The sequence below is a fragment of the Podarcis tiliguerta genome (genome assembly GCF_965153285.1).
Source record: "Podarcis tiliguerta genome assembly, chromosome: 3".
NCBI lineage: Eukaryota > Metazoa > Chordata > Lepidosauria > Squamata > Lacertidae > Podarcis > Podarcis tiliguerta.
In genome coordinates, this window is record NC_139536.1 from 56,751,772 (window position 1) to 56,767,137 (window position 15,366).

At 40.5% G+C, this 15,366-nt stretch overlaps 1 protein-coding gene across 4 annotated transcripts in view; it reads right to left on the reverse strand.

The window, feature by feature from the left end:
• Positions 1 to 3,191: 3,191 nt before the first annotated feature.
• ADGB (androglobin) overlaps positions 3,192 to 15,366 on the reverse strand; it is a gene marked incomplete at its 5' end in the record, with an annotated part of 71,349 nt that continues 59,174 nt past the window's right edge. For 3 of the 4 annotated variants that reach the window (XM_083434741.1, XM_083434743.1, XM_083434744.1), the window contains 4 exons: positions 9,950 to 10,386; positions 11,387 to 11,570; positions 12,234 to 12,330; positions 14,141 to 14,243. In XM_083434741.1, coding sequence (XP_083290867.1) covers positions 10,183 to 10,386; positions 11,387 to 11,570; positions 12,234 to 12,330; positions 14,141 to 14,243 — 588 coding nt within the window. In that variant the 3' untranslated portion in view covers positions 9,950 to 10,182. Of the gene's footprint in view, positions 5,187 to 9,949; positions 10,387 to 11,386; positions 11,571 to 12,233; positions 12,331 to 14,140; positions 14,244 to 15,366 lie in introns of those variants that run through there. The other variant, XM_083434742.1, reaches the window with a different exon arrangement.

The following is a 15,366-nucleotide window of genomic DNA, read 5'->3' on the forward strand; positions in this document are numbered from 1 at the left end:
TCAAGATTTTCTATTGGCCAAGATAAGAGAGCAGCTTTTTGTGGCTTGAATAGCATCAGACTTTATGCTGCTTTGCCAGCCAATGCTTTTCAGTGATGCTTTTGATTTGGGCTGTTTATTTATAGCAGCTACTCAGCACCGAGTACAGCTCTTGCTGTAGGGAAGAGATTCCAGCAGTATTTGGGATATCCAATATATTAAAAAAAACAAACCAACTGTGCCTATCAACATTAACAATCACATCTGTGCTATTTCATCAATAGTTCAATAAAATGGAACTGTAGGGTGATTTGCTAGCTGACATAAAGAAGGGCTTGAACATTTTGTTGATTGGATTGGCAATAATCAGATAAATCAGATCAAGTGAGGGGAGGTTTGGGAGATACATAATTTATGCTATACAAATATTTTCAGGTTAGAGACTTTTAAAATTATTGGTTGCCAATATACAGAGGAGTAAGGCAGCCAGATAATTTTGTCAAAACCGAGAAAAATGGTTGCCTCACATATGTCAATCTGTTATTCATACGGGAGACAGTACACAAGTTGACTATGTCACAAAAAATGGGAGGAAATGACTGGGACATCAATAAATATCTGGAAATATATATGGGGAAATATTACCAAATATACTGCATTGTTAGCATTGATAGATAATTCTATTAAACTTTGGATAATGTGGTATCTAACACCATCTGGGGTATCTAGAAGATACAAGACAGGAAATGATAGATGTTGGAAATGTAGAGGGGATGGGGCAGATTTTATCCACTGCTGGTGGAACTATCCTGAGGCTAAGAAATATTGGCATGAAACTGTGTCTAATATAAACAATACAAGCACTCAGTACACTTAGACCCCAAAGCGTACTTAATAACTTTCTTTAAAGATGCAGTCCCCCAAGGACAGAGAGAAATTCTTCTATCATATGGTTCTAGCAGCAAGGATTTTGTATGCAAAATATTGGGAGGGGAGAACAGCCCTATTTAAGGGAATGGTTTATACAGTAATACTTTTGGAACTTTAAACACAATCACCTGGATGCTTTGGGTCCGACAAGGCAAAAGGAAAATAAATATTCTTTTCTTCTCTTTGTTTTTCTCACTCCTTTGGTGTTCTTTTTTATTTCTATTTGTTTCTTCTTTGTTGATTTTATATTTTGGATTTAAATAATAATCACTGTTATTTAAAGTTCACTTACAATCCGATACATCTTTGTAAACCAGGTAATGATTGTTTGGATGTCAGTCTGTTTCCTATTCCACTTTTTCTATTTTTACCTCTACTAATAATAACAACAATCAGTGCTTTTTTCCTTTCTTTCTAAAAAAAATGTTTAGGGGTACCCTCATTTTCATACCCATATTGAAATACTACCCCTCAATGAGGCCAAACTTAGATTCACAAAATGTTTAGGGGAATGCGTACCCCTGCATCCCCCCCAGAAAAAAGCACTGATAACAATAGTAGTAAGAAAATAAAAATTTAAAACCCCTAACAAGCCTTTCTGTCAGCTGTACATCAGCAACATCCCTATATTTGATGCAAAATGATTATTGTTTTATTATTTACTTATTTTTGTTAAGCAGTCTTGAGGGAAAGTACACTTTCCACTCCCTCTCTCTCTCTCTCTCTGTGTGTGTGTGTGTGTGTAAACCTTGTTTTGTGCATTATCAACATTCAAGCCTAAGGAAGTCAAAACCTCATTGTCACAAGTAGCTCCCTATGCAGGAGCTGTTCAGCTGCAAACAAACCCATATTTAATGCAGTAAAAATGCCTTGGAAACAAAAATATTTGCAATATATTAGGCAGATATAGAAATACCTCCCTCTAGTGACTAAAGACGGTAATTTGTGACCTCTTTCGATAGGCAACCTTAAGCCTTTGCTGTAGATTTTACCTTCCAGGTGAAGGAAATTACGCATGAGCGCTTAAATTTAAGCTACTGTATTAGGCCCTCCCTGTGAGAATAAAGAATTTTAGGCTGAAATAGTTCAGCTTAACTTGGTTAACTAAACTTGGTGCAAAACTTCGCAAGAGCCCTCATGCCTCCTTCCCAAAGCTCAGCACCTCATTTACCCAGCTCTGGGAAGGCAGCACGAGGGCTGGCGAGGCATCAAAAGTTGCCTTGGACTGTGTGTTGGACTACCCTGAGCTGGCAGTATTTTTGTCACTATATTGCAGATGGCGGGCTAAGACCTCCAAGGAGTGCTATTTTTCTAGAAAAAGAGGTGCTGGAGCTCACCATGAACAGCTCCCTTGTTCTCTTAGAATGGCAATGGCGCCCACCTGAGAGGTGCCAGAACTGAGTTCCAGCGTGTTCTGGCTGGAAAAAAAAAAAGCCCTGCCCCAGAGGAGAGTGGTTTGTCAAACACTTCATGGTTGAGATGAGGTGTGGATTTCCCAGCAACCTGCCTTTGCAATCATATTACAGTGGCACCTCGGGTTACATACACTTTAGCTTACATATACTTCAGGTTACAGACTCCGCTAACCCAGAAATAGTACCTCGGCTTAAGAACTTTGCTTCAGGATGAGAACAGAAATTGTGCTCTGGTGGTGCGGCGGCAGCAGGAGGCCCCATTAGCTAAAGTGGTGCTTCAGGTTAAGAACAGTTTCGGGTTAAGAACGGACCTCCAGAACGAATTAAGTACTTTACCCGAGGTACCACTGTAAATGAAATTTGGAACTTACCAGCGTAGCATGAGGGTAGACGAAAATTATGTCAGTCCTGCACACTGCAGTTGGGCCCAGTACCGGGTTCAGGAGCTGTGAAGTGGTGCCATCAACTTGTCTCTCCTCTGATAGCACTTGTGAGAGCCTTGTAGCAGACTTAGGTGGATGAACAGTTTATTACTGAATTTCTGCAAGACCTGAAACAATTCTCAACTAGCATATTCTCTTCTACCACAGCATCTTTCTCAGATGTAACAGGGATAAATTATACCTTTAGAGAGCATCAATTATAGCCAATTACTCACATCTAGAACATAATGAAGATTACTGTATTTTCATCAAGATGTGATTTTTTTTTTAAGGGACAAAGCCTTTATAATTCAGGAAGTGAAACTGTTACGTAATGTATGCTAGAGAGGTATACTGATAATGTACTCATTTCAGCCTACTAATTTGGATGCTTTATTATCACAGGTACACATATTTTGGGGGAGAAGGAATTGCTGAGCAGCTGTTGTAGCATTTTCTGCATGAAACATGTTTATTACTATCATGGTAGATGAAGATTGAAAGCTAGTAAGGGGGGGGGGAAGCGAGGCTTATATTCAGGCCAATACGATACATTTACTTTGCAGCTTTCGTGCCAGGTGGCATATCCATTTGGCTCCACAGAACTACCTTGTGAGGTAGTGATCAGCTCTAGGTGATTTAGTGAGCTTCATGGCTGGGTTGGGGGTATCTACAGTGGGGTCTCCTGAGCCCTCGTTTGACTGTCTTAATAAGCAGTCCATTCAGGTTTTCAGAGTGGTGTTCACTTCTCTGGGCTTCACCATGCTCTCTCCTATTTGTAGAAGTGTGCTTTCCCCAAGGCCTTTTTTCAGACATACATGGTTCTCTTCCCTCCTCCTCCTCCAAGCTCACAAAAAGCCTGTATTGTTGGGAGACTGCCTGGTCCAAAATCACACGCTAAGTTTTCTTGCCAAGCAGGGATTTGATCCCAGGTGTCTGTAGGTATAACCCAACACAATAAAAACTACAGCACCCTGGCTGTGATTTACATCTCTGGTTGCAGCAAAACTAAGCCACCAAAAATAGGGATTTGGAATTGGTGAGTTTTGTTGCAAAGTTGGAAGGCTGCCTGGATGCTATGTTGCACTTGTACAGAATCATGTTCCGTGGGGGCACAATATCATTCATCACATCTTGTCAGTACAAAATGCCTCAGCAAATATATGGTCTACATCTTCAGGGAAACCTACTCCACACAAATACTGAAGCCTCTTGCATCTGTGGGCTGTAAGCCCACAGTATCAGAGCTGACAAAGCCAATTAAGTAACTGGTGGAACAGGACATCCAGAATCCAGAATGGATTCTAGCATGAGTGGCAGAACTTCAGAAGACTTCCTGATAGAAAAGTTGTGTCTGCCAAATCTTTTTCAAGCAGCACCAGGTGGGCCCTCCCTTCTGCAGCGGCATTGCCAGGAAAAAGTGGCATTTGACTGGGGGGAAATGAAATCCACTTGTAGAACCACCAAGAAGACATTGCCATTTTGGGAACCAAATCATTAAATATTTGTAACAACACTTTTGGAAAGGCTCAAGCTGTATACAGTGAATAACCTTGACAAATGTCAACATAGTATGATCAGTTCTCCAGCTTAAAAAATAAATAAATACAGAGACAGCCTCTGACATACAGATGAATGAAATTATCTAAAATGTATTGAACTTTAAAAGGGTGGTAAATGAACAAACATTGCTCTATGCTACCTCTCAATTATTTGAAATAAATAGGTGGCTACAACCAATAATTCATTGTATCATTCTGGATTAACATTGCACTAGAGCATTTTAAATGTGGCATTAAAGTAAACGGTAAAGTCAAGTACAGTGGTACCTCGAGTTACAAACGCCTCAAGTTACAAACGCTTCAGGTTACTAACCTCTGCTAACCTGGAAGAATTACCTCGAGTTGAGAACTTTGCCCCAGGATGAGAACGGAAATCATGTGCTGGTCGTGCAGTGGCAGCAAGAGGCCGCATTAGCGAAAGCATGCCTCTAGTTAAGAACAGTTTCAGGTTAAGAATGGACCTCCAGAACGAAGTAAGATCATAACTAGAGGTACCACTGTATTAATAGGCTAAGAGATTGAGTTCCTCTATTTCTCAAATCCTGCAAGAGAGAACTGAACACGTCGGTCATGCAGATGGTCAGTCCAGATGGAGATGTGAACTGCTTTTCCATTAAGGGATGCTTCTGATATGGAGGGATGCAAGCACACACCTGGCCCATTAGTCACACAAAGCTTGACTATAGCTGGGTCTATGCCATAGCAGAGGCCTTCTAAAGTCAGTAGGTGCGGTGGTCTGTACATACTTCAACCGTGGGTTTTGCTCTTCTTTTTCTTAGCTCAGTCTGGTCTTCCTTAGTTTGATATTTTCTTTTTAGCTTCTTTTTTCTCTGAAAGGCACCTTTACCCTCCCTTGTTGATCTGTATTTCCTATTTTTCTTGAAAAGAATAAGCACATTTATTTAAATTAAGCCTGACACAATCTGGATTAATGTTGCACGGTTCCTTGCTTATAATTACAGTATTTGGGGAGGGAATACACACGATCCCTTTCCACAATATGAGGGGACATGGGAATTGCATCGTCTAGCCATGGCCCTTTGCATCGGCCAGATATGCCCTCCCTGCAGCGCATGGTCATAAGCTCAGCCTTAGTGGCCATTATAAACTCAACATTCCTCCATGGACTCCTGGAAGTCCCGGGCCAATCAATATTTCCCATCATTTGGAGGAGCCATACGTCTGTACATTCTTACACATGCAGGGCCCTTTACCACTGAGCCTGAACTCACAACCATCAAAGAGGCATGGCCCAGCCAACACAATCCCACTTTCTCCTCAACATGCAAGGGGTGTTTTCATAGGCACCCTGTTGCCAACCTGTAACTACCGACTGTTCTGTTGTGTAATGTTAGTGACACTGGGTCTCTGCGTAGTTGTGCTTCTACAGCTGTAAGACACTGAGCTTTGTGCACCTGTGAAGGGAAGCAGTTTCCTGTGACCACAACTCTGACCATATCAGCCTAGAGTGACCACCCCTACTCCTCAGGTTTTTGTAAGACTCGTATCTGTCATGAGTAATAAGAAAAAGCAATTTCTACATTTATTAAAAATCACTTTATTTCTCATAATCTTATTTCTAGGGCTGCCATTCAATAAAAAATGTAGTTGATTAATCCTGTAAGATTTAGTCAATTCTTTTGTGCATAAATTTGCATATGATAATACAATTGTGCTTGTAAAAGTCTTGCTTTTAGACAGCAGCAAAAACGTTGCCGCATGGTAGAAAAGGAGTGCCTCCTTTCTAAACTGGCACACTGCGGTTTTTATAACTGTGTGCATTAAAAATACTTTTTTTTTATAAAGAAACAACCTGTGGCCTGATTAATTAGAGGCACCTTTAGTCAAGCAAAATGTTCTAAATTGATTAATTTATTAGGCTAATTCAATGAATGTTGCAGCCTTTACATATCACACATTTAACACAAATAGATAACAAGGGAGAGAAGGAACAAAAAATAAGTAAACAAAATATACAAAGGTGAATGAAACAGAATTACATAGCATACAACTGAAAGCAATTCAAAATACAAATAAAAACGAAGAAAAATGATCAATGGAGGCCCTGCAAGGCTTCCCCTTAGTTGGAAATGGTGAATGGAGCGTCACCTCCTCCCAGACATTATGGAACATATAACTACAAAAGCTGCAAGCTCTACACAGGTGCTATTTCCCATAAAACAAGAGGCCTTGCAGCATCTCTCCAATATGAAAGTGAGACCTCTGATTCCCATTAATCCCCCCACCCCCACCATGCAAATCTTCAGGAATAATTGGATGGTGGTGGGCACAGGGTTCAAATCTCACCTTAAGTCAGGGCCAGGTCAAAAGGAACTACACCTGATACAAATAAGGTCAGACTTTTCAAGTGTGTGTGCATGCATGCCTGTCAAAGAGAATCACATTTTTAGTCCTTCTCTTCCCATTCAGAGTCTCACAGCATCATTACTCAATGTGCTTGAAGTTGAATTACAGAGTTGGAAGGGACCACGAGGATCATTTAGTCTAGGGCTGTCATATCTTGAAGAGCAAAAAAGAGCACAGCCCGAGCGACTGCCAGCCCAAGCCAGGGAAAGAGGCAGGCAGATGCGCGGGGCTGCCATGCATTTCTCTCCCCGGCTCGGGCTGGCAGTGGCTGCAGTGTGCAGAGCACCCATGCCCATCTTTCCTTGGCTTGAGCTGGCAGCAGCCACTGCAGAGTAGTTATCTGGAGAAGCTGCGTATTCTGTCTTTCTGTACATTCCTTTCTCAACCACCCTGGCACCAGCTAGCCCAGAATGTTAAGTGATGTCCTGACCTTACTATCTATACACATCCTCCCCTTATCACCTTGGACTATGTTAAGTGCACTCTGTACAATCTCTGAGTCTCACCATATCAATCATAGATTGTTTACTAAGGAAGTCTCCATGCCTGACCTAACTCTGTGTTCCCTCTATCTAATGATGATTAATGTCTTACACGCAACCCTTGTATGTCTTACACGCAACCCTTGTAGCCCTTGTAACGCACACCACGTGTAACCAATCAGCAGCAAGCACATATGAGGCAATGCTGTAATATTGAATAAAAGGGACTCTCCAAGACTTGTTCGAGGAGATGCCTCCCACATGACACCCACTACTCGTCTGTCGCTTATTTCAACCCAACAAGCCACGGCATGCAAAGCAGCCTGAGCCACCCACGCCTGAGCTGCCTGCACTCCCCAAAACTGAACCCCCCAAACCCCAGACGCTATAAATGTAAACATCCCCCAGGTGGGTGTGTAGGCCCCCCAAAAGAGGACATGTCTGGGATTTCCTGGACGTAAGGCAACCCTAATCTATTCCAACCCCTGCAGTACAGGACTATTTCACCCAATGTGGACCTTGAAGGCATGACCCTGAGATTAAGAGTCTCGTGCTCTACTGACTGAGCTATCCCTATACAACCCTATACCTTGGTTGTCAAACTTTATCTGTTCCTGGAGTCCATTCGACTCCCGGAACCGTTCGAAAACCAAGGCACAGCTTCCAATTGGCTGCAGGAGCTTCCTGCACTCAATTGGAAGCTGCAGAAGCCGCGTTGGAAGTTCAGCTTCCAAAAAACGTTTGCAAACTGGAACACTCACTTCCGGGTTTGCGGCATTCGGGATCCGATTTGTTCGGGAGCCAAGCCGTTCGAGAACCAAGATACCACTGTAATGCTGCAGGAAGCAAGGGTTTCACAACACTCTTGCTACTGCTACTAGTTAATATTTATTAAGTACCAAGATTCCATAGTGTTGGTTCAGAATGCAAACGTGATGTATTAGGAGGGGAGTGAGGGAGAAGCCATGTTAATCACCCCGACGTCCTTTGAAACACCGCAAGCAAGCAAGCAAGCAATCAAAAGGTGAAAATGATAAGTACTATGGGGCCCAGCCTCCATCAGTACAACTTGAGTAAAAAATAGGGGCTTGGTGTAGTTACAGGACTGCTTCACACAACTATCAAAGGCCAGGAGAGTACTAGAATTCTCAATTCACAGGCAGCTGCTTAAAATCAGATTATCCGTGCTGATAATGTTGCTGAACCTTAGAGCTGCCCCTTGGCCCTTAGGTTAAAACACAACAGTTTTACAGGCAAGCAATGCACCAGCCTCAATATTGTTGCCACAGGACTTCTCTAAAGCCTTGGAAAAAAATGCTTGACAAATATGCAGTGACTGTGCAAATGGTATTGCTATTGTGTGCATGGGGGAAGACTTCATTGGCTTTCGCATGCGGCCATTCACAGAGGACAGATGGAGAAAATAGGGTTGGCAAATAAGGTACTAACTTTGAGAAATACGCTGGTGACAGAGAGGATGTAGCAGAGGAGCTAAAAGGTGAATTTCAGTAAAGACTTTTCAGGAAAGTGAGTGCTGAGTAGTGATGGGCGACCTCCCATCAGCCAACATCAGACTGACTTGGGAAACAAATCAAACTACTTTACAAAATTGAAATACCTTAGCTTCTTTCCCGAGCCAGCCCAATTTCAGAAGTTATTTACCATCCCAGCCTGCAAAACACTCACCATCTATGACTGCCAATCCCCCAGTATTTATTTCTAAGCAACAAATTTTCCTACTTGGAGTAATAGAATGGAGTGTTTTCTGGGACAAAAAGTATTTTGTTGCTTCCTTTTCTTTCTATTCATCATCCAGCTAGGGTGCTTATGGGAGAAACATCTTCCAGCTGGACAAAACAAAGGCCAGTGCAGATGCAATGCCACAGAATGAGATTAGTCAGCGCTCGCCTACGTGGGCTAAGACACACTGCCAATAAGCAATGCCTGGTAGTGTGAGAAAGGTTCTGGGATCTAATACCTGTGTCATTAAAGGAAATTGGATTCACGGATTATTCTGCTGCATTTCTACAAAGCAGAATTATTTATCTTGCCATCCTTCTAATTTAAATGACAGGATTTTGCAGAGCATTTGTTCAAGCTAATCTTCTTTAAAGTACTAACTGCTGCAAAGGGAAACAATACTCTCAGTTGGTAGAGAACTAAACAAGAATGAAAAATGACAGGTCGTGTGTAGGATTTGGATGAAACTAGCTCCTTGAGAATTGAAAGTAACCTGATAAAAATATATCATTGACCAATGTTCTGAGCATAATTTGTAAACATTCCTTTAGTTATCACACATGAGAACGAGGCATCCTTTTCTTTTGTCATTTTTTTGTAACGCTACGCATAACCTTTCACAAACTCTCTCTCTTCACTAGAAAAGGTGAAGAACAAAGACAGCCCAAAATACCAATACTGAGATTCCTAAGAATATTTTAGCGTTCCTCTGCTGTGTCATGTACTTTGTAGGCTGTGTGTCTAGATTCATATATCCTTTCCCCCTCCCCCAATAGTTACTTCTACAACAAACAAGGGGTTCTAGAGCTGTTATTGCACTTCATAAAATCCATAAATATATAGCAAAATGGCAATCAGAAGCAGGCATGTGGTAAAGTTTGCTCAGAATTTTCTTTTCCAGGATTTTGTTTACTTGTATCACCACCTCTTGGCCCAGCAGAATGGTTGAGGGTGGTACCAAGGTAACTCTCCTCTCCATTCCACTAGACTTCCTTGATTTAGATGTTCGTTTATTCTAAAAAACTATCTGACAATACTGAAAGGCATATTGGTAATTTTGTTGCAAACATTTATTGCAATTAAAGCATAAAAATATAATGCCAAAGTAATGGCATACAGTTACAATTTTAAAATCAATTTTAAAATCAATATCATTTAAAGATTATAAATGGATTTCAAAAATAACACTTGGAAAAAAGACAGAATTGCATTCCAAAATACTGCAAAAACTGGTGCTCTTTTCTGACCAGTAAGGAGGTTTACCCAGCTTCTATTTCAAGCAAATTTACTTTTTCTTCCCTCCTTTTCCTCCTTTTCCTCCTCCCTTTTTTTTCTTCTGCACATCTGGGGTTTTCTTTTCTTGCTCTGCTCGGAGAGCGGCTTCTTCAGCTGCTAGTGCTTCTAATCTTAAGCGCTCAGCTTCTAATAGCTTAGCTCTGTATGCTTCCCGGACGCTGAGCACCCTGCCTCGTGCTTCATCTAAGGATGCCTATCCAAAGACAAACACATCCACTCTATTCAAAATTAAACCTTTAGGTATATAATAAATCTAGTGCCTTTCTAGTAATATTTTAAGTACTTCATTTATTCCATAAATATGTGGGTCCGTTCCTTTTCTCAATTACATGGCTTAATTGTCAGTTTTGTTTAATTATATCAAATGGGAGAAACTATCATTTATCTTTTCAAGTGTATACTTATATATCTTGGGTGTATACCTAAAACAACAACCAAATATTTTGAGCAGATTTCAGTGTTCTAAAACTCTGAACGCTTACTTCACAACCAAGAAAATTGCACAATGAATTCCTTACGTATTATCTGACACCAGGCCTTTTCTACCTATGGAAAAATTCTGCATCTTGATACAAGAATGTTAAAATGCAACAAATGTTCTAAAGTATAAGACACATCAAATGTGTATGCAATTTGTTTGATTTCGAAATTCTTACAAGATGTTATTTCCCAGAAGTCTGTAGTAGCATAGAAGGTACTGTAGTAAAAAATCCTAAGTATTATCTCTTCAATACTGTGGGTTGCACAACTTTTATAAAAGCATGAATATTTTAGTTACCTAGAGCTCATGTATATTTTCTCACAAAGTTTTTATTTTTCTAATGACCACACAGATGTATTATACTGAAGGTTTCTTAAAGATGTGTGCCTAAGGGCTGCTTGTTCATACATAACTCTAAGTCGCAATACTAAAGAAACTGCCTAGGGAGCAAGCCCCATTGAATCCAGCAGGACTTCTCTGAGTAAACATGCACAGGATCATGTTATTGCAATTTCTGGTCACTATAACTGCATGTTGTACTTCCTCTCCGTCCTCAGCATGCCAAATTTGGATTGATGATAAAAAAAGAAAGAAAATGAAGTGAAAGGAAATCAGGAAAAATATGAACCAAGCAAAAACGTAACAGGTAAGCATAAATAAATAAATAAATAAGACATTTATTCAAATGATTAGCAGAATTATGCATACTTACCTGAAGACTGTCATACATATCAAGTACATTTTGCTTCAACCGATTCCTAGCCATGTGTTCTTGCCCTCTGTGTTCTCCAACCATCTCTCGAAATTGTCTAAAATGATTTATTTCTTCTGCCTTACGCATCTCTTGCTCTTGAATAATAGCTTCATTTTTCAAGACAGGTTCAGGTAGTGTTTTTCTGTGGGTAAAGCAGAGATTAAATAGTTCCCTTTGATGTGCTGCTTTGTTAGAATTGATTTCAGGGTGCTCAGATCCAGATCCACTCCATCTCCATAGCTTTGGGAGCAGGACATGCTTAGACAATGGGACTAGGCACAAATGAGACAACATGGTGTGCTGTTAAATATAAAGGCATATAAAGGTCTGTATCCGAGAAAGCCATCCTTTTTGCAAAAGGACTTTTGATTGAGCGGAATGAACTTTCCAAGTGCATGTTGTGTTCTCAGCCCTCTAGAGGGGAAGTGCCGTCACACAAGTGGGAGTTCTTCTGCTAATGGGATGACTTCATGGGATACAACTAACCATAGGAGCTAGATCAGTACTTTAAAATATTTCTTAGGGTTGCCTTTTGTCTGGAATTTCCCGGCCATATATGGAACACTGCATTTGGCAACAGTGTCCAGGTGGAAATCGATAAAACCTTCAAGATGTATGGCAACCCATGTTGGCGGTGTCAATGTTGCCGAACTTCCATCAAAGTCATTTTTTTGCAAAACAAAACCAAAAAGCTCAACAACTTTTCCGTCACTGTTTGAAATATGGCAACCCTACATTTCTTAACTTTTACACATTAAAAAATATATATGTTGTAACCAAACTTTAAACACTTGCTGCAATTTACCTAATATAGGGAGAGAGGTCTAAAGGTTCCTTCCGCTGCGTTTCAGCAACTACTCCAGCAGGGGACACTACTAGTTCAGAAACAGGAGAAGCAGTCCCTGGCCAGAAAAGAGAAACTGGTCAAAACTTTAGTACCATATTATCCCAGACATAGTTAGATATTGACCTGATCCAAAGATATAAATATGCACCAGCATGTATATTTGCAAAGTGACATGATGATCAGATGGCCAGTGAAGTCACCTTTACCCAAACTGAACTGCTGCCTGGTAGAAGAGCTTGGGCTCTATCCCAGTCTATAGAAACATATTGTCAGTACTGTCAAAGCTAACAATTTTTTACCCATCTGAATGAAACTGCACCTCCAGACCATGTCTATCCATGTATGAGATCCCTGGTTGCACAGCAAGGTGTAAGCCTTTCTCCTTGTGCCATATTTCCTATATCCTTCCAATCACTAGGCTACAGACTTAATCAGCTGGCTTCCACTCCATTTCTGGGCATAGCTGTCAACTTATCCCTTTTCCTGCAAGGAATACTATTCGGAATAAGGGAATTTCCCTTAAAAAAGGAAAAGGTTGACAGCTATGTTTCTGGGACCAATACAAAGTGCTGGGTTTAACCTCTAAACCCCTAAAATGACTTAGGGCTGGGTTACCTGACAGTTCACCATCCCTCATACAGTCCAGACCCTGCAACTTCCTTGGAAGCCTTCCTCCAGGTTTCCTACCTAATTAAGTGAGAAAAAACAGCTACGAGGGAAAGGTGGTGGTATCTCCCCATTTATGAAATGTCTCCCCTGCCCCCCAAAAGCTTGCCTGGCACTTCACTATGGTCTTTATGACACCAGAAGAAGACCTCCTTGTTTTTCCAGGCCTGTTATAATTACAAATTACATTGAGTGCTTCAGCTTTTGTGCAAGGGATTTTAAGCTAGTATTAACTACTTTAAATTCTAGGTTTCTGCTTGCTTTAGTTGCTTTTTTGCTCCGCTTTTTTGTTTTTGTAGCTTATCTTATTTCAGTGTAAGTGTTTCAACTGTGAATTATATTTTGTAATTTATGTAAACTGCCCAGAGAACTTAGTTGTATGAGTAATATATAAATGATACAAATGCAATTGACAGAAAGACAGATACCTTAAGTGCATGATTAAATATGTGTGTATATATATATATATATACAAGAGCCATTAGGACTTCTGACTGGGAGTCACACAGTGGATGTTAATCCTTCCTTCCATGCTGTTCTCCCAACAAAAATGGCCAGTGAAGCTCCGGGGGGGGGGGGGGGGAATGATATGGACATAAAGAGCAGCCTCCCTCCTGGGCCAAATGTCAGACTGCCAGGAGGATTTCCACTAGGAAAACATAGCGAGGGAAACAGCTTTCCTCCAAGCTGCTGCCCCTGACTTTGATCAGGGGCCTGGGCAGCATGGTTGTTTATGTTGTGAACCACCCTGAGATCTACAGGTATAGGGCGGTATACAAATTTAATAAAAAATAAAAAATAAGAATAGTTTGGACTGCAGTATTTTTGCTAAAATGCATTCCAAAAGCAAGGTATATTCAGAAGTGACTTGAAAAGCAGCATATGATAGAAGTAAAGAATATTTTGCCTATTACCCACACAGCCTAGTTGGTAATGACACCCATTTTATGGCAGACAGAAATTACTATTTCATTCCACAAATCCTACACCTGAAAACAGTTTCTTCAAGGTTTTCATAGGTAAGAAAACTTATATTATTTTAGGGTTGCCATGTGTCCTCTTTTTCCAGGACACCTTTCAGCGGTAAAATTTGAGATAAATTGCATTTATTTGCTTTGAGAGGCTGTTATAGCCGTCATAGCATCCTCTTTTTTGCTCTTCAAAATATGGCAACCCTATTTATGTAGGCATATACATACCTGTTTCTCCTGAACTCACTCTAGTGCTGACACTGTCGGCCTCAGATGCAACTAAACCTTTCCGTGCACATTTATTAATAAACTGCATGCGCTCCTGAACAGCCTGCAAAGAGAGTTTTATTGCAAATATTTGAAGTACTGCATGCTATATTAATTATCAAGCCATTTTTATATAGGAACATTTTTATCACTGGCAAAAGATATACTCAATAATTCATGAATCTTATAGATGCAAAAGCCAGAATTTTAGGCTAAAAGCTTAATAGGATCATAAAAATTCTATGCATCCATGCACTGGTAAGCACTGACTATCAACATGAATTTAAAGCCTCTTGGTTTTATCAATACCAACATGTATCTAGCATGGATATCTAAAAGCAATTATAATAGTTGTCCCACCCTCAAGTCTGTTTAGAAGATGCTTCCAAAGCCAACATCTTGTTTATGATTCCCAGTTCACATGTAAACAAACAAGATTGGCTTGGCCTGTTTGTTGTTGGGTTGGCATTGCAACAGACTTGGGACATTGGGAAATAGGGTTCTTCTATACAGCGACAACTGGTGAAGCAATTTTTAAACCCTCCCTTCCTTTCCCACATAATATTGATGTTTATTGCAATAATGTGAGTCCAAATTAACACACTGTAGCCTTGGAATGACTATTTGCTCCAAATCAAATCCTGCCAACAGGAGGTCCTTTCATGGCTGACAGTCTCCAGCAAAAGGTTGCCAGGCAGGAATGCTCCCCTATATTTTATAATTTTGAAATGACTGACAAAACAGTCCTTGAGGCAGATCTACAAAAAGCCAGGCAATACAAAGCAAGGTCATCCACAACCTTGTTGTCCGTGATGGAGAATGAGTAGGTGGTCACTCCCTTTCTTCCACTCATGCCATTTTTCTTAAAGTAATCTGGAAAGCTATTATTCCCTTCCCCCTTCAAATAAGTTGAACTTGGGGAAAGGAGATTACCTTTTTTTAGAGGCACAAATTTTCAACAACAAAGAATGTGTCACAATTAGAGAAATAATCTCAATAATTGTCATGCAGATGGGATGGGGGAGGATCAGGCTGCTCAGACAGGAGAGCAGTGGAGCAGAATCCAAATTAACTTTTGTTGAGCTTTTTTTTGGGAAGGGCAAACTCAAAGTTATTGAGCTTTTTTTGGTAGGGGAAATCACTCACCTGTAACAACAACACAGTGGAAAAAGCTGCTTTTGTTTCCT